General features: G+C 53.1%; 6 protein-coding genes across 6 annotated transcripts; 3 read left to right on the top strand and 3 right to left on the bottom strand.

The window, feature by feature from the left end:
• Nucleotides 1-831: 831 nt before the first annotated feature.
• Nucleotides 832-1389, top strand: BDP55DRAFT_634608 (uncharacterized protein; the record flags this gene model as incomplete). Its single annotated transcript, XM_060572684.1, has 1 exon — nt 832-1389. One exon carries the CDS (start codon nt 832-834, stop codon nt 1387-1389), a length of 558 nt encoding a protein of 185 aa, XP_060426855.1.
• A 1240-nt stretch (nt 1390-2629) lies between these two features.
• Nucleotides 2630-4313, bottom strand: BDP55DRAFT_557711 (eukaryotic and archaeal DNA primase; the record flags this gene model as incomplete). Its single annotated transcript, XM_060569724.1, has 4 exons — nt 2630-2792; nt 2861-3468; nt 3519-4066; nt 4124-4313. The coding sequence occupies 4 exons, from the start codon at nt 4311-4313 to the stop codon at nt 2630-2632; spliced, it is 1509 nt and encodes a 502-aa protein (XP_060426854.1).
• Nucleotides 4314-5311: 998 nt separating this feature from the next.
• BDP55DRAFT_717798 (uncharacterized protein) lies at nt 5312-8837 on the top strand (the record flags this gene model as incomplete). The annotated part of the gene is made up of 6 exons (XM_060578384.1): nt 5312-5536; nt 5572-5678; nt 5708-7234; nt 7331-7857; nt 7909-8176; nt 8233-8837. The coding sequence occupies 6 exons, from the start codon at nt 5312-5314 to the stop codon at nt 8507-8509; spliced, it is 2931 nt and encodes a 976-aa protein (XP_060426853.1). The 3' UTR covers nt 8510-8837.
• Nucleotides 8838-9443: 606 nt separating this feature from the next.
• BDP55DRAFT_240480 (uncharacterized protein) lies at nt 9444-10585 on the top strand. The gene is made up of 2 exons (XM_060566212.1): nt 9444-9883; nt 9941-10585. Exons 1-2 carry the CDS (start codon nt 9646-9648, stop codon nt 10516-10518), a joined length of 816 nt encoding a protein of 271 aa, XP_060426852.1. The 5' UTR covers nt 9444-9645; the 3' UTR covers nt 10519-10585.
• A 1109-nt stretch (nt 10586-11694) lies between these two features.
• BDP55DRAFT_671945 (methyltransferase domain-containing protein) lies at nt 11695-14296 on the bottom strand. The gene is made up of 11 exons (XM_060575493.1): nt 13960-14296; nt 13732-13776; nt 13515-13605; nt 13348-13370; nt 13237-13255; nt 13026-13148; nt 12906-12928; nt 12783-12820; nt 12542-12679; nt 12063-12482; nt 11695-11933 (listed from the first exon to the last, which is right to left on the bottom strand). The coding sequence occupies exons 1-11, from the start codon at nt 14026-14028 to the stop codon at nt 11885-11887; spliced, it is 1038 nt and encodes a 345-aa protein (XP_060426851.1). The 5' UTR covers nt 14029-14296; the 3' UTR covers nt 11695-11884.
• A 697-nt stretch (nt 14297-14993) lies between these two features.
• BDP55DRAFT_671933 (S-adenosyl-L-methionine-dependent methyltransferase) lies at nt 14994-17407 on the bottom strand. The gene is made up of 10 exons (XM_060575492.1): nt 16784-17407; nt 16607-16709; nt 16518-16540; nt 16403-16421; nt 16198-16320; nt 16097-16119; nt 15948-15985; nt 15717-15854; nt 15207-15635; nt 14994-15141 (listed from the first exon to the last, which is right to left on the bottom strand). The coding sequence occupies exons 1-10, from the start codon at nt 17213-17215 to the stop codon at nt 15108-15110; spliced, it is 1362 nt and encodes a 453-aa protein (XP_060426850.1). The 5' UTR covers nt 17216-17407; the 3' UTR covers nt 14994-15107.
• Between the last annotated feature and the right edge of the window lie 1033 nt (nt 17408-18440).

Below are 18440 nucleotides of genomic sequence, written 5' to 3'. Positions count from 1 at the left end.
GAATAGCTTCTAGATATACACCACCAGGTCTAGATCTAGGTCGACGCATTTCCCACTCCTCAATACCTGTCGTCGTTGGCACAGAGCAGCAAGAGAGCAGAGCCGCCTTCGGGCTGTTTCTTTTCTGTCTGCTGACAGGCAGGCAGGCCTCAACTGCGATTCGCTAATGCACGCTTCAGCTCGATTTCCACGTCGAGGTTATGGTGGAAAATCGGCAAAGAAGATCAGAAGAAAAAAAGATGAGCCCGACCTTGGATTCGAGACCCCCTCCTCGGCATCGCGAACATGAGGAGTCTGGAATCTTTTCGGCTTCAGAGGGGGGCGGATGAACCTCTCTGGAGCATCATGCTCACCCTCGCCGTCAAAACCCGGCTTTTCACTCCAGGCCCGGGGCCCCTTGGCTCGACAGGCAGAAGATGCATCAGTAACCGGTTTCCGAGCGCGTTCTTCACGTTGCGGACCCCGGAGGAGCGAGGTAACAGCCCTGGCAGGAAAGCCAGCAACCAAGCTCATCCCCCAGACAAGCTCCTGTCCCCGTGTAACGGTTCGCCAGCCCGGGGTGTTTGACGAGGATCGAGGGGGGAGACTCTCAGAGAGACTGGTGGTCTAGACCGCTCCACGGCCCAGACCAGGGCCAGAGGCCCAGGCCGGCGTTCTGGACCGGTCCACATGCAAAGCAGAAAGTTTGTTTTAATGCTGTGATGCTGCGTTGGACTTGTGTCTGGGGTCGCACCAAGTAACCAGACACTTACAGTGGAATGTCACCGAGAGTCAAGCATGGCCTAGGGTATCCGTAGGTGTCTAATTCTCATCAAATGGTCTCCAGACAGAATGTCACCACCCGTCGGCCGTGGCAGCCCTATCGCCCAGCTCCAGCTCGGACTCCGAGTCTGGTCTCATCCCCCGGAGCTCACCAGATCTCTCATTTCTTGCCGACTTACAGGGAGGAGGCCTCGCGATTTTCAATTGACCAGACGGAGATCCGAGGCAAGGGCAGCAGAGTCCAAGCGGGTGATCACACGTCTCGTTCTAGTAGACAGCCATCGCAAACAAGAGACAATCATCGCAAACACCTCCCTGAAGCCTCCGAACAACGAGAAGGAAATTGAGAAATGTCCACATCGGACTGTAAGACCTGCAAGCGCGCTGCCGCATGTGCGAAGAAGAATGTTAGCACCCGGGCCGCGCCTTTTGACACTCCTCTTAGCCTTCATCGAGATTCGTGATCCCCTTCCCTCGGCGCAATCGAACATCTCCTACTGCGTATGCAAAAGAAACCATAAATCTGTCACAAGACGCCACGGGTTCTCGAGCGAGTCCGCATCTTGTGATGCCCGAGTTGCCGTGGGATCCGGGGCTTCCATTAGGTGGCACTTTACGACAGACTGACGGACGGACAGGCAGACAGCAGACCGCACGCACGCCCCCTTTCTCAACGCTTACCCTAACCCAGCTTCAGGAAGCCTATTCCAATTAAACTCGCAACCCGCAGCAAAAGGCTTGTTTCCTCTCCCTGGCTCCCTCCCAAGCAGCTGTGCAGGTCGACAGGCAAAGTGCTGGTTTAGGTAGCGTAGAAGGGGAACCTGCGCGGAGCCGGCCAGGATTCTAGACCTAGGTGTGGTCTCCGTATGTCTCTCTCTGTCACAATCCGACGCCGAGGTCCAGAACCTTTTCTTTGTCCATTTTCAAGAGAGTTGAAAGGCAGAACCCAAACACCAACGGTCCGTTTTCTAGTCATTCTCTGCCGTTCTCACCCCAGCCAATCCATCACGGTATGGTCCGCCAGTTTAGTATAGTCCGATCATGATCGTGAAACCCAACTCCCGTCGTGGCACCGAGTGAGCTGAGGACAGAGAAAGGATTGTCCCTTTATGGGGGGAAAGGGAGAAAGCCAAGAAATGGAGCTTGGTCCCAACGAGGGAACGGGAACGAGACCGATGGGTGTTCCCGACGGAGCTTCCTTCAAAAGTCTCGACAGTGTCCGGTTCCGATCAAGGCGGAAACATTGGCTACCTTTGGGGGGGCTTTCTTTCCTTTCTGCTTCACGTCTATCCAAACTATGAAACGAGACACAAGACACGTGGGAAATGTCAAGCCTTTCACTCAGAACAAGGAATACTTCGGATGGCTTTTTTTCTTCTTGCTGTCGTCGAACTACACTTTCCGCAAGAAACGAACCTAAACCACAACCTCAAATTTCCCTCCCGCCCGTGCGTTCGCAACCCTGCCCAAGCAATCCTTCATCAATAAAATTAGAATAAAAGTAAACGCCGATTTATCGCCATATGGTAATTTCGCGAGACATTTGCTGCCGTTATCCAACGCCGTCTCTCCGCGTTCCTCCAGCTTTCTGCTGCTCTGCTGGCGAAAAGGTCCAGACCGCCGTAGAACCCGTCTCTTTCATCAAGCCACACGCTTCGTTAGTCAGGCAGCCGCTTCCCGCCCCTCCCCCAGGTATGTTCCGTCGGCGAGCTTATCAACACAAGCCTTGTGGCAGAAAAGCTTAGCTATGCGCTTGCTTGAGCCAAGTCCCTCGAGAGCACTCTCAAACCACTGGCCGTGGCTGGCCGTGAGCGATTCTGTCGCGAGTCACAAGTGTTTATTCCTACTGCGAGGCCACAGGCTACGCTCACCCCTCCATCTTGACATCTGTCGCCTTGTCGAGGTTCTTGAGGAGGTAGCTGCGCTTAAAGTACTCGTTGGGATGGACAATTGTCTCGAGTTGTGCAGACGTGAACACGCCCTCGTCCTTTGCCTTTTGGAGCTCCTGCTTGTGCAAGTGCTCGAACACGCTGTGGAGGGATGTTAGTCAATGGTCGCCAAAAACGGTAGTGGGATGAAACGGAGCTGGGGAACGTACCGATTACACGCCATATGGAACTTTTGTTTCTCCTTATCCTCCTTTACGCCCTGCAATGTGGCTCGGTCGTTCACACCCATGCCTTGCATCAGAGTCGTCAGGTTCTCCAAGTTGAAGTGACGGTAGGGGCAGCCGTGGGCCTCGCCCGAGCCGGGCGGGTGCTCGGTCAAGATCTTCTGACAGCTGAACGGGCTGTAGCCACCTCCGCGACGGTTCGAGTCGCCGCCGACGTCGCCGTACACGTGGCGCACGTTGTAACGATACTCCTTGTTGAATGTGTCGTCTGTGATGTTGCGGAAGCTCTGCCTCCAGAAGACGAGGCACTCTTCGAGGTTCAGGCCGATGCCCTTGAGGAAAAGAGAGTATTGCAGGCGGCCAAAATGCTTGAGGTGAGCGTCTCGGCGCAATGAGCGGTGGAGGTGCGACATGCAGGCGGGGAAGTGTTGTGAGAGGTTGTCGATGTTGCGGGCGGTGATCTCGGCGCCGGGCGGAGCGGCGGTATTTGAGCTGTACGAGCTGTCTGGTGTAATGAAGTTCTTGGAGAGGTGGTCGAGGATCGGGGTTAGACGATCGTCTTCATCGAGTCGGGGGAGGGCGCGTGCCGTGAGCTGCTCAACGTCAGTATTGATCATGAGACGTAGCCATCTTGAGAGCCTACCTCTAATTGTCTCTCCAACCGTGAGACGAATTCTCCATTGACCATGCTAGCCTGTTCTCTCCCTGGTACGAAAGCCTTGCCTGCCTTCAAGAACACCTTACGCTGCTCAACGAGTTCCGGCACCCTGCCCCAGTCAACCTTGAACCATGTATCGTCTTCTGTAGAGTTGCCCTTGCCCCAGCCGCGCGACATGGCCGCCAGCTCGGACGAGTACTCGCGCTTCTCGTCATCCGTCACTGCTTCCCACCAATCAAGATCTAGGCTACCGACAAAGGCTGCCCGCTCGCTCATGTCGTCGCTGTTGAATCGCAAGCGGAAAAGCATCGTCTCCACGCGAGTAAAGCGACGGCGGAGGTCTTCGGTTCGTGCAAAGGCTAGACGGAGAATGAAGTGGCTGTAGTGATCTTTTTGTCGCTGAGCGAAGAGTTTCGGCGAGTGCGAGGTGTTGGATTCGAGCGGGAGGTACTTGTCGAGGAGCGGCTTCATGTGGTTCGCGACTTCTTGGGGCGATTTGTTGCGAAACGCGCATGCCTCCAACTCGGCGAGAACTAGTTGAAGATCTTGTTAGTGGTAGTGAGAGAAAAAGGCAGTACAGATAGACGCACTCCTTAACCGGTCAATGGCCCATTGTTCGAACTGCTCGAGAGTAATGTCGGCCGTTGGCGCGTCGGTGTAAAAGCTGAGTCTGTGGGGGTATTCAAGTTCCTTGTAGGTAGGGGAAGCAAACTGCTTCTTGCGATGGTCGACAACATTGCGCCTCTTGGGGTCGATCCGGTTGAAGTCGTGTCGCAACATCTTGTCGTTATGTGGGCATGTGTGTTCTTGGAAGTCTTGCGTGGGCCTGGTGTTGAGGGTAGACGAAAGTTGAATATTGCTGCGCACTCTGGCGCCGGGGAGACGCGTCGAGTCGCGTCGTGGGACCTTTCAATTAACCTGGCGTTGGCCAATGAGAGGCAGTTCAAATCAGCCACAGGGGTCTGCTCTCAAAGTGCTTCGATTATGTCAGCTTTTTCGTGACTGGCTTAGGTAAGCACTGGGGTTTCGATCTGGTGTCTCCACCTCGCCGTCGTCCCGAGTCGGTGGAATCAATGATGAAGCTTCGCTCTCTGGCTTTCCATTAATAATCTGAGGTCTTCAAGACTGGATGCGCCGTTGTCTGTTTAAACATTTCAGGCTTTCTGTTTGGCCAAATAACACGTCCCGTGAGTTGTACACTATGCATGATAGCGCAGAAGTCTGCCTAGAATGCATCATCGCCGCATGCTATGCATCGTAGCGCGCAATAATTCCTAACGTCGGTGTCGGAAACGTCAACATGTCGCGATGGAGGCAGCCAAGACAGGGCACATTAGATAATGTCGTCAACACCAGTCTACCTTTCCAGCAAATGAGAGGCAATCGACACCCTGAAGCAGCGTATCTGCACGGCATCACGTTTCTCGACGCGCATACCGACGCATACCGGCAACTCCAAATCAGCGTCCTGTGCCCAGTTACAACCTCCGCGGCACCCCGCGCGTGACCTGCCGCCGATTCCTAAATTCAAGGGACCCACCACACCCCCCGGAGCACCATGTCAGCCTCAACCGCGGGGCCGCTTCCAGGCATCCCTTCATCAACACCAAATCTCCCAGCTTCACGGCGGGACACTCTTACGTCTTATCTCAGTCCTCATATCTACGAGTTGTAATATGCGATATTTTCTCACCCATTGAGTTGGCGTGAGAAGCTTAACGCCATTCCTGAACCTCTGCCTACCCTGCCTGACGCCAATGCTGTCCTAGGCCGTCAGGATGGCGTCCCTGTCATCTCTGGGTCTGAACCTCCGCCTCGCCGACATTGATGAGAATCTCAAGTCCCACCCGGCCGCTCTCTCATGGCCCAACAACAGTTTAGCCTCGAATGCGCCGTCGATAAGCCATGACTTCATCGACGATGCACCTTGTTTCGCTTACACGGAAGTATTCGAAAGGTACGCCGAGCTTTCGTCTCAAGATCTGGATTATGAAGTTCCATTTGTAAATTGGATTGCTTCCTTTGCTCTTCTCATCAGTTCCTAAAACCAAATTCTGTTCAACGATGCCTACCACTAAGTCCTATTTTCATCTGCACTGTTGCTACTATTCATCTGGAGTGCGTCTTCCGCACGCCCGAGAGCAGGTAGGCTGACTTCCACTTCATCCTCACAGCGGGGAGATCTTCCAAGCAGTTTCGCCTGGTTCGGGGGTCTATCTGCCTCTCTATGCTTCTCCGGCATCTCAGCCGGCTTTTACCATCTCAAAAAGCCGCCTTTCCAAAAGCATAGAGATCGAATATCAAAGCTTGACGCTTTTGCAATCGCTTGCCATTGCTATGCCGTCGCCTTTTGGTCTACCCGATCTTTTGAAAAACTATTCAATCCTTAAGTCCCACTTACAACACCTGGAGACTATATCACCATCACACCCAACAACGGTCGAGCTTCGTCTACTCGTCCGCGACCTACTGCTAGACCGAGCCCTGTTTGCCGGGATTGGTACTGAAGTGTACCGATCGAATGGCATACTGTCTATCGGCCAGCTTCACGACATGCACCAACGGAGCGTAGATGCCGGTCTAGATGACCTCGACGCCTGTTTTGCACTAGGTCTTCTGCCCGATGTATTGGACGACGTATTCCTCGAAGCCTTAGCTTCCAAGTTCACCCAGCTTGCTCTTACTGGCGACCTTACTGCCTTGCACGATCTGTGCGAACCCGTTGTCCGCACCGGTGAAGTCGAGTGGGAGACAAATCCTGACTTACTCCTCGAGTTGCTCGATAGAGGCCGACTAGACATCTATCGTTATGTTCTTGACTTGGCGTCGAGAACAAGAGACAAATCCACAGGACAGTCCGGATCGTTCCTACGAGACATTACCAACGATCCCCTCCACGTCGCGATACGACTTGGCCACATCATGCAAGTGGAAAGTCTTTTGCAGCAAGGAGCAAATTTCCTGGGCGTCTACACCGACAACGAGATGAGTAGTGGCACAGAACAGCTAGTCTTGACACCCTTTTCTGCGGCGGTCTTTTGGGGGCAGGCCGAGATTGTTCGCACGATGCTGCTACAAGGCTCCTTACCCGAGGGGCTGCGAGAGGCAGTCGCGATAGCAGTTTCGGATGAGAATACGGAGATTATGGAAATCATGCTCTCCTTTGGTCTCATGGATATGACAAGTTCGAACGCTCCGGATGATACGTTCGACTGTTTCGCTGATCTGAGTATCATGGAACCAATCCCCACCGCCCCGATACCTCGGGTCTCGTCCGGCCTTGACTGCACCGGCAGCCATACGGACGCAGTTCCGAACCTAGCCAGCAGCCACGATACCAACCAGTCCAGCGCGCCTACTAGCCGGCGACATGCTCGAGCGGATGACGCTCCTAGAGAACGCGTTCGGCGCAAATGCTCTCGATACCGCCGGCGACTCTTAGGACAAGACTTGGTCTCTTCTATGCATACCTTGTGCTCTCAGCTTCATCAGTCCTGTGACTTGTCGGAACATGAAGAACTCCGCGATATATCTGGAGACTATTCCCATCCCAACACAGTGTGGGATCGTGGCCTCGGTGTGTTCCGTGGTCTGATGCAGGACAGCCCGCCATCGTCGCTTGTCGAGGTTTTTGACGCACTGCTCGTGGCCAATGCCACGTATCTAACGTTGCTGTCAAGTAACGATACTTTATCTTCACAGTAAGCCATTTCCTCGCAACTCAGCTCATCAAGGGCTGTAAGAGGCACCCTGATGTGGTCCTTCATCTAGGCAGGCCAACGCTAACATTGACTTAGGTTTGTTGATGACCTCGACCGGTGGCGATCCGTTCTACCCGCCTCATCGCACCTATTATTCGATGACCTCGCATTTCGCATGTGGGCATACACGCCGTCAGATCAAGGGCCATTGCAATTTGACCCAGAACACCAGCCGCATTTCCAAGACCTGGCGCAAAATCTCATCTCACTGGAGAAGCGCAAGGAGTCCATCCCGTCCCGAAAATCAAGCCCTGGTAGTAGGCTTGTGGCTATACAGAGAGCGTTCGAGAACCAAGAAACCCATGTAGGAGTGACAAGCAGTCAGGCTCAGACGATACCAGGCCGATCACAGTCAGGGCCAAACTCCTATGCCGGCTCATCGACCCAACGCGATGGTCTCGTATGGGCGGACTTTCTTCATATGGAACGCTTTGAAGAACCTACCTCCAGACTGCCGGCCCCTTTTTCATCATTCGATGGAGGCTGGGAGGACGATATCTCGTCTACCACGATGCTACTCCTCTTCTCTGTGGCTTTCTCCATAGTGCTCGCATTGATATTGGGTAAGTGTAACGCCGCCCTCGCTCGAGGCTCGCACGCTAACATTCCTCTAGGCTTGCACTCTGGATCGGCGAACGCGATCATCGAGACTTTCACTACCACCCTTCCTGGGTTCTTTCGTTGCTGTGCTTTAATCGCAGAGTATCTCGTGATGCATGGCATCTCGGTTCAACTTAGCCAAGCTGCTGGCCAGCTTTATGTCACGCCATTCACAGTAACATCACCAGCGCCCGGATCAGATGCATGCATCACCCCATCCAGCAGCTTCTCGTCCCTCAGCACACTCGGCTTTCGGCGAAACATATCTTCTTCGAGCATCAGGTAAGCCGCAGTCCACCCCGTGTGCCTCAATTGAGTCGCGCTCACCCCCTCTACAGCAGCATCGGAAGCGCTGCTGGTTCGTCGACATCTCGCTCGACGCCGCGCGACCACCGAAACCGAGGCGACAGGCTACAGTGTCTGACGCCGCAGTGCACGAAAACGTTCTCGAGCGTCAGCAACCGCAACAAACACCTTCGCGAGGGGTGCTCGTTCAATCGCGAGAAGAGACAGAGGTATCCGTGCAGGAACGAATCTTGTACGAAGGTCTTGACGACGAAGTGGTATCGAGATACACATGAGAAGGAGAGATGTCGCTTTAGGAGGGGCGATTGAGGGGAGCAGCCTATCCCATCACCTGCTAGATGGCGTCAGTACAAGGTACGTACTTTAATAAAGGGAATAGCAAATGATATAATAATCCGATCTTGTTTCCCTTATATTCGCCTATGAATAATCTCGAAAAAGAGCAAAGTTAGAGAAAGACTAGAGACAGATGTAGTGATGGAAGTAGTGACGCTATTTAGTAGTTAATAGGTAGAATAGGATAGAATGTGGTAGGGTTCGGCGGCGTATTAAGGGTAGGATAGTACGACCTATTGCAAAGCAACGAGCCATTCGCCCGTGGTGATGAATGCCTAATCAATTAAATTATTGAAAGGACAGAATTGGTAATCGTTTTCATCTTATAGACAGACCTCTGCGAGATCCAAATGGTATGGGCGCGAAAAGGCGTGACGATGGGGCACTAGTCTCTGGCAAAGGTATATGGGATCACTTCTGCGGCGGTCTCTCAACCAACTATCACTGGATGTTAACATCCACCCATCCCCGATAGTCTAGTGGTGAGGATATCTGCTTGTCATTGAACGTCGAAGTTAGCTTTTGCATTTTTGCTAATCAGGTTATATATTTCTGTTTATCATGACCGGAAGCGCTCAATCCACACTTTTTTCCGGTGCAAAAAGGCTTGGTTCATGGGCACTGGGCCTGGTGAGTCTAACGATGCATCGCAACACCACAGTCCGTTCGGTACGTCTCGGGACTAATACTCAAGCCACGCAAATTCATCTGTCTCCGATAACATCTTCTCGAACATCATTCTGGATTATTAACAGAACTGACCTCGTATTAGCAGTGCACAAATAGCAGGCGGATCGAGTGGCGCCTAGGCTTCAACGTTTCGACTCTCCGAAACGGCACTACTGTTTAGGTCAACGCTGACTAGATCCATCGCTAGGACGTTTGAAATGAGAACCTCATCCCTCCATCGCGCACAGTCGAGGTGGGGGGCAGGGCAACCGTTTTGCAATGGAAGCAATCAAACTGAGCAAAAACACAATGTGCCCCCTTCGTTGCGACCCACGACAGAGATGGCTTCACCTTTCCTCGATTGCCCAGTCTCCGTTCAGCCTATTCACTTGGATATAGACGACAAGGATATTATCGGATAACCACTCCCGGCGTTCGTGATGCACAAACTCACGGTACTTCTCTTCGGTGTCGCCTTCTCGGCATGCGCGCGCTCAGAGAACCGCTTCCGCCGGCCGTCGGGCCCAGGTCCGGCGGGAGACTTCCGGGATAACCCCGTCTACACCCTCGGCGATAATATTGATTTGCAGTGGGAGATGGACCTCAAGAACATCGACCTGATCTTATGGCAGCAGCAGCCAACGGGGAATATCAAGGGGCCCTATGCCAAGCTCGCATGTAAGTTCCCTGCTATAGGATTACACCTCAGAGATTGCGCCTGACACTATTGCAAAGCCAATTCCACAGCAAAGAGCCTAGTATGGACCGTAGGCTACGCCGGTTTCCCTTCAACAATGAACCCGGACCTGAGCCAGGTCTACTTCCTCCAGTTCTTCAAGACGGGACAGTCGGGCAGCAGCGCGACATCTCACTACTTCAACATCACCGAGCCCGACAGCACGTCAACATCAACATCAACATCATCATCAACAACACCATCAGCCACTACAACAGCCCCATCACTCTCATTAGCATCAGCAACAGCAACAGCAACTCCAGACTCATCCCCAGCACAATCATCAACTACCTCCACCGACGAGGACCAACTCTCAAGCACCGCAGTCGCAGGCATAGCCGTCGGCGCGACGCTCGGCGCCCTACTCCTCCTCGCCCTCTTCGCGGGGCTGGTCCGGAGATGCATCAAGAGGCGGCGGGACATGGCTGTTCACACGGAGGGCGACATCCTCGTCTACGCCGAGCGGCAGCTGCACGCTAAGGACGAGGCTGCCGCGTGGAAGCTGGAGCTGCCTGCGCACAGCCGCGAGCGGTTCGAGGTGGAAGCATGCGAGCCGAGGCACGAGATGCCCTGCTAAGCCTGTGGAGTGTCGAGATGGAGAAGGGGGGGTTGAAGTGCGTATGAAATTGGATGGGTGAGTGATCGGGGAGGCCGGTGTGGTGGTGTGGCGGTGAGGATTTTTTGACGGTGATGGAGGCTGGAAAACCCCATTCACTTGGGGTTCTTGCTGATTGATCGAGCGTTTTCTTGTCGAAATTTTGGTTGCATCTTGGCCGACGTAGTGAGCTTCGCAGATTGAAAGTTATCAAATCGACGACTTAATGAATACGGTTCTACTCTTCGTATATTGAGAAGAAGGAAATCAGAGCTTGAAGAAGACAGGCTGGTCCACCTGGTTTGAATCATCTGCTGTACATCCCGTTCCCAACCTGGCCATGGGGGATTACAAGAGCAAAGTCTTGTCCGAGATAACGAGGTGTGAATACTGCATACATCAATAGAACGTTCTCTTCAAAAGGTGTCCTCTGTTCTATTGTTGAATTCAGAGAACCTTTTTGTTAGAATCCACCATCATACGTACACATCCAAGGCCGACAATGGGTTGCCGCCAAAGGGATGGGGGTCGCATAAGAGGGTAAGAGGCCGAGTCGACCTCCAAAAGAGACTCAATTAAGCAAACGCTTCCGTTAACTAGGACAATCGACTTTGTTTGACTTGGCGTTCGACTCACGGACAATGGATATCGAGGCCTTGCTTGCTGCAACAAAGTGGCGTCCACACAGGTCATATCCATCACACGCTTGCTTTTGTCGCCTCGACAGTCGACGACTCCAAGAGGCTCTCAAAGTTTCCCGCGACGAAGCTGACATGTTTGTCTTGCTTGGCTTCCTCTGGATGGCTCATGCATTTTCTTATAAAAATGAAGGCTTGGAGGCAAGTCAGAAAACCTGCAAGAACGAGATTGGTGACAAAAGCCAAGAAACGGTGATGGATTCAATGTTAGCGCGGTTCTATCTTTTGGGTCTCCTCCGTGTGGGCATCCGACGAGGAAGGTCAATGCTTGGCTCGCAGCATTGGTCTCCGATATCTTCCGCGAGCGAGTTGATTTGGCGGGAGGTTGGGCCCTCGGGGGTTCGATTATAGTGGAATTCCATGGGTTTATGGCTTTCAGTTAAAGGCAAAAGGGAGGTTATGGGGAGGAACCGCTGACTTGAGAGAACGAGATTCACAGCCATCGTGTTTGTTATCAGAGTCTTGGAGATTTTTGGTTCAATTTACTCTAGTAAATATACAGTCTAAGTAATTCATCACATATATGTGTGTGTGCGCGTACAAAAATTAGGCTGTGGAAGTCTCCTTCACGAGACTGGATGACTTTTACATCGAACCACCAAGAAGAACTTGTCTGATTTCACTGGCTCCTGAGAGTCTAGATAGCTACTTTACTCCTGGTCAGGTTTGTCATAAGGCTTCATTCCATACACGGAGTACCTAAGATAAAAGATTAGCTCTGATCATCTTCCACAAACACAAACATCCAGCGTTGAGCAGAGTAGAAAAGGGGAACCCCCCCCACCACAAAAAAGCAAAAAAACAGAAGAAGCAGAGAACAAAACTCACACATTCCAAAACCCGTGAATACCAGTATTCTTAAAATCATCCCTCACACCCGACATAAACACAATAACCTCCTCCCTCGTCCACCCCAGCACGCGCGTAAACAGCGCCATGGCACCCGGCTCGATCCCCTCGAGACTACACGCCTGGCCCCAGACGCCGAGCTCCCGCAGCTCCGGGTTCAGGGGCCAGGGGCTCGTCGGCCACACGCGCTTGTGCTCCACCACGTCGACGAAGCCGGCCTCGTTGAGCAAGGAGCGGAAGCGCGCAGGGACGGTGATGGGGCGGCCGATGAGTTCGGTGCCCTCCATCATGAGGGTCGACCAGCGCGCCATCGGGTCGTCGGGCTTGAGGGTACCGTCTTGGGAGAGGATGGGAAAGGCGTTGTCTTGGAGCTCGATGAAGCCGCCTGGTTCTAGGGCGCTGGGAAGGGGGGGTTTGGTCATTAGAAGAAGGAGATGAAGGGGGAGGAGTTTACTTACTCGTAAGCACGACGGAGAAAACGCTCCCAGCTTTCGAAGCAGGCGTTCATGTGCCTCGCAAAGATGAAGTCAAACGGCTCTTGCCACGTCCACTCCTTCTCCACATCGTCGACTTCAAACTTGCAATTTGGCGGGACACTAGACAAAGACAGGGATGCATCAGCTAACGCTGTTGCCCCCGACAAGACCACACGCCCAGAAAGGGCAGGAGAATTTTTGCTTAACTCCAGGGATTACTCACAATTCAGGCTGAATGGGACTCAAGTCGACGCCAACGACCTATTTGGGTTGACATGGGATGTTATTACCAGGCCAATACTCGTCATCAAATCAGCGATGGGGCACGGGAGAGGGGTGGTCTTACCACTGCTTCTGTGTGCTTATCCGCTGTCACACATTGTTAGTTGAAATCTCGCTCTGTAAATGGAGAGGGAGGGTTGTGGCCGCCTCGAGAAGCAATGGAAAAGAAAGGGGGAGTACTTACCATATTCCTCAGCCCAGATACCCGTTCCGGTTCCAACGTCCAAGACACGGTTGGCTCCCTCATTCTTGGGACACATGCAGAGTTTCCCATCCCACGTCAGCGTCCAAAAGTGGTGCTGGAAGTCTTTCATCGACAGAAAACACATTTAGCTACAAGTTGTCACAACTGGCGAGAGAACCTAGATCAGGCTATGATGAAAGGATTGACTCACCCAGACGGTCTTGTTCTCTCTAAAGATTGAAAATGCAAAAGAAAAGTCAGTCTTTTGCCAAAACGCAAAAGGGGAGCACGCCAATCGACTCTACTTCAAGAGAGAACTCACGGCATCGTTTGGTAGGATGTATGCTACATCAAGTTTGTCAGCCAAATTTGATCGAAAAAAATCAAGAAGGAAAAACAAATCATGTGTAAAATTATGAGAGGGAGAGAGAGAGAGAGAGAGAGAGAGAGAGAGAGAGAGAGAGAGAGAGAGAGAGAGAAAAGACTCACTTCCATCGCTGAGACTGTGATACGTGCGGCCGTTTTCCCTGCGGTAGTCACGGATACTCGTTCTCAGAGTGTCTGTATCAGTGGAGACGGACTACACCAAGAGTAAGAGCAAAATATTTGTTAGTCGGCGAAACTAGAGGATAATAAAACACACACACCAGGGGCTGCATGCGAGTTTCGTGCCAGAGATTCATTCCAAGTGAGATGGGAAACTTACTGTGCCGCCGGTCGAAGATACATCTGATTCGGGTTCTTGTGGTTCCTGTCAAGAAGAGAACGAGGTGGTTTGTCAGATTTCTTTTCCACTTTGTGAATGTAAACCCGTTTTTATTTCGAAAGAAAAACCCAATGATTTGTAGGGATAATTCGCCAACCAGGAGCTATTGATCGTCGGCGGTATGGCAGGGAGGAAGAAGGGAAAAGAAAACAACAATGAGAAACTCACGATGATCTCGTCGGGCAGCTCGGGCTCGGCGTGCTGTTGAGCAGCGGGAGCTTGATTTGCGTCAGCCATCCTACTAAACGTTGATCTCTCGCGCGCGCGGGGCTGGGAATGATAGATTCAAGGGCGTTGAAGAATAGAAATAACCGAAAATCGGTAACGATTTCAGTCCGTATTTAGAGAAATGGTACGGAGTAAAAGCACACTATCCGTAAAGAAAGGAATCGAGGAAGGGGGGAAGAAAGGATGCGATCCAGCGTTGTTTAAATCATCCCCCCCCTCTCCGTCTCTACCTTGTCCTTATCCCATCGCGGCATCGCCCCATCGCACCCCTCTCTCCATCTCCCCCCCCTGCTTGAATCCCACTATGTGACTATCTCGGCTCACTTTTGGCACCCTTGACAGCCCCCTAGTACCTTATTACGCGCCAACAGGACCAACACAAAATCCCACCTCTCCTCTCAATCGTCAATGGGGGTAGGGGGAGGGGGAGGCAGGGCGGACTCCGCTCACCTCCAACACCACCACCACCACCACCCAGTCGAATCCCCTGCGGCCAAAAGAAGCGTGGCACATCGGTTCCCCGCCAGTGAACAGCGTGCGACTGCGCGCGACGGCCCAATCATGGCCGGGGATATCGGTTTTTTTGCTTGCAGAAGAACAGAATCCGCACACACGCAGGTGGTGGGGACCAGCATCCCATCCAGCAAAGCGTGCAAAGACGATTTAGCGTCCCGTTTAGCGCTGTTGGTTCCATCGGATCCTATCGAATGGGGGAGGTGATATTCGGTGGTCATCTTTCTCTCGTGTTGCAAGGCAATTTTGCCCGCGTTGGAGCTTCTTTAACGGCACATTTATCTGTATGTACACGAGTCACAAAGACAAGGAACGGAGGGATGAACGTCCCGTTCCCCTGGCCCGCATACACCTTAGCTTGCGGCGCGGCTGTGGAGTTTGCCGAGTCCCCGTTGATCTCTCCTAGTACCAGATTTTACCTCCCAATCCCCCCCCCCCAGCGCCGCGCAAAAGACAAAAGAGCCTCCAGTAATCCGTATCCCAAGGGTATCATGACTAGATCTAATTCAAAACAAAATTGCACATCCTCCTCCTCCTCCTCTTCCTCTCCCAGCCGTTCTCTCCCCATTCCAGTGTCAGGCGTAGGGTTTCCTCCCATAAACACAGTATCTGCAATAACCGTCAGTCCAAGTTTCGCGCGAGCACGGCACAGAGGGCCACAAGGGGCCACTTACACGGTGAAATAAGCATGAATACCGCCCCCGCGAATCTCCCTCTCGACCTCGTTGCAAAAGTCGCGCGTATCCTCCTCGGACCAGTGCAAAAATTGCGTAAAGAGATGCATCGTCGACGCTTCGAGCGCCTCGAGGCAGTTCTCGCGACACCAGACGCCAATCTCCCTGTCGCGGGGGTGGTTGTTGCCGGCGTTCCAGGGCCCAATGGGCCAGATCGTCTTCTCCTCGACGATGGCCTCGAAGCCGGCCAGGTCGAGCAGCTGCTTGAAGCTCGAGGGGGCGTTGCAGGGGCGGCCCATGAGCTCCGTGGCCTCCATCAGGAGGGTCGACCACCGCGCGATGGCGCTGTTGGGGGGCATGGTGTCGTCGTCGCACATGATGGGGAAGGAGTTGTCTTGGAGTTCAATGTAGCCACCGGGCTCGAGATGGCTGTATTTGTGTGTCAGTCAGTGTCAGCCCCATCGTCATGAAGGGATGTGTGTGAATGAGCTTGTGAGAGAGAGTCCCTACCCGAGAGCCTTTTCAAAGATTTCAACCCAGTCGGCAAAGGCGGTGTTCATGTGGCGGAAGAAGATGAAGTCGAAGGGTTCCCTCCACGGCCAAGGCTGCTCCAGGTCGTAGATTTCGTAAAAGAGGTTGGGGGGCACACTGAAGACAACGACGTTTAGCTAGGCATTCATTCTGGAGCTAGAGCCCCCATGCCAAAAGATTATGCAAGGTAAAGTAGGTGTGTAGACTCACGCATTCAGTTGTATAGGGCTTAGGTCCACGCCAATGACCTTAGTCTCATTGTTAGCAAGCAGTCAAAACAAGCTCACCCGAGCCACTTGTGCAAGAAGAAGATCGTGGTGGCGGCGGTGGTGGTGTAGTGTGGGCTAGGTAGGCCTTACAATAGCTTCCGGGTGATCGTCGGCTGCCAACTGGTTAGTCGAGGCTTCAGGACTCCATCACGGGTTGAAGCGAGAGACAGATAGAGAGAGGGGGTCCTCACCGAAATCCGAGGCCCAGTGTCCTGTGCCAGTTCCACAGTCGAGCACACGCGCCGCACGTTCCCTTTTGGGAGAATTGGCAAGGCGTTTGTTGTACGTGTAAAGCCAGAGATGATGTTGGATAGCTGTGGAGGAGGCGCTATTATTGGACAAGGCACCTCTTTGGAGGGACGGCAATGCCATGGGAGTGAGTCTACGTGTACATACCTAGACGGATACACTCATCCTGTTCAAGGCCCCCCCCGAAAAGAGAGCCGTGGTAAGCCAAAGGCACTACATAGAGGCAGACACATCACATGCAGGTTCAAGGTGAAGGACTTACCCAATCGTTGGGCAGGATGTAGTCTGGTAGACTGGTGTCAGGACTGGGGGTATTCTCATGGACAGACACTCTTTTGATCATGTACGTACCTCTTGATGGGTATGTGCGGCCAAAACGCTTCTGAAAAGAAAGCTGGAGATCCTCCGTCATGATAGTTCTCGTCGACGGAGCTCGTTCATCGCGCGGGGACGACTGGGAGGTGTTAATGGTTGTGGGTGTCTGGAAGTAGACCGGCATGTAGCGAGGGACAAGATTTTGGTACATACGGGAGCGTCAAGTGTGATGATGGATCGATTATCAGTACCCATCATTAGGCTGTCAGCATCATTCGTCGTCTGGGCACCCGTAGCCTCGTCCTCAGTTGTGTCGAGGGAAAGCCGGTCAGCCGCGGCGTAGACAGCCATGTCGGCGTCGTCGTCGTCGTCGTCGTCGTCGTCATCGTCGCCTGGAAACATGTCAAGGTCGTCCGCGAAGGATTCTGCATAGTCAGAGGACTCTGCATGCTCCGTAACATCGTCGACGACCACCACCACGACGTCCTCGGCAGGCAGAAGAGGGTCAATGGGGACGGGAACGGGGTCACTGGTGCTGCTCTGCGGGTCGATGTATATTGTGGTCGTGTCGTTGCTGCGAGGCTCCTCCGACGCATGTGCGGGCGAGGCGGCGATCGCTTCATTCGCAAACACCTGACCGGACATTGTACGGGCCCTCCCGCGAGCTGTTGGCTGCGAGCAAAGACTGAGAAGAGAAAAGCGGGCAGATGTACCGACTTCACCGACGATGGTATATGATGAGATGACGATGAATTTGCTCAAGGTTGATGATTGGATTGGTGAAGAATGTCGTCGGGGAAGCTTTGGCTTTTTTAATCACGCGGTTCCCGGAGCTCTCTCTAAATCCGTCCAGTCTCTCCAAACGGCCGGGAGTCCCCCCTTCTTCCCCTCCACTCTCCCTTTCATCAGCCTTCAGCATCTTCCCCCCACTGATCTGTTGAGTGGACTCGTCTGGACTCTGCGCGGGTGCTGTCTCTCTCTCTCTCTCTCTCTCTCTCTCTCTCTCTCTCTCTCTCTCTCTCTCTGTATCTCTCTTTTTCTCTTCTCTCTGTATCTCTCTTACTCTTTTTTTTTTCTTTTTTCTTTTCTCTTTTGTCGTGGCCAAACTGGGGAAAACAAAAAACAGCGACCTGAAGAACTCTCCGCTGACTAAACGAAGGAAACCCCCCCACCTGTTGGTTGCTACTGGAACTCTGTTTGGAACCAGGGCAGGGTACCGAGTACCTACAATCTCGCCGTATTCTCGCACCTCAGTACCCAGTGGAGGGCCTCTGCCCCCTGAGAGAGCCAACCCGCCCGCTGCCATGAAAAAAGAAATGCAAGAATGAGCCCACGCATGCAGCGTAGCACCAATCACATCCCACCCCGGGCCCTATTCCACTCTTAAACACCTAACCTGCTGGGGGGTGCTGAAAATCACATCTTATGCTGTTGGTTACAGCTGGTCAGTTCAAGTTGTCAACGACTGCATTTCCAATAGTGCAATGCGTCGATGACGATAACGAGTGTCCTATACCACAATCCTAAAATCACATCCGAAATCACAGGTCCCTCAATTCACAAACAACCCTTGACCGAATTCATCAAGCACCTGCCCGCGCCCTGCTGTCGATCCCGGGGAAGGGGGAAGGGGGAATGTGGACGTGACACGGCATGGCCCCTCGGACGATAAACCCGCGTCCATGGCTTCGGGTCCGGGCCGGGGCCGGGGCCGGGTGCACCATGCACGCACCCGACACAAGCCGTGTGACAAGCAAACCCGGCAGCGACACCTCCCACGCCTTATTCCAACTCCATCGGCACACTACGCCGTACGGTGTATCCAACAAATATGCAAGTAGGTATTGAATGTTTGCTCCCCTTACATCTT

The sequence above is a fragment of the Colletotrichum godetiae genome, assembly GCF_030913485.1.
Source record: "Colletotrichum godetiae strain CBS 193.32 chromosome Unknown BDP55scaffold_35, whole genome shotgun sequence".
NCBI classification, from domain to species: domain Eukaryota; kingdom Fungi; phylum Ascomycota; class Sordariomycetes; order Glomerellales; family Glomerellaceae; genus Colletotrichum; species Colletotrichum godetiae.
The sequence above is the reverse complement of the archived record's forward strand: the minus strand, read 5'-3'. Positions and strand labels throughout refer to the sequence as shown.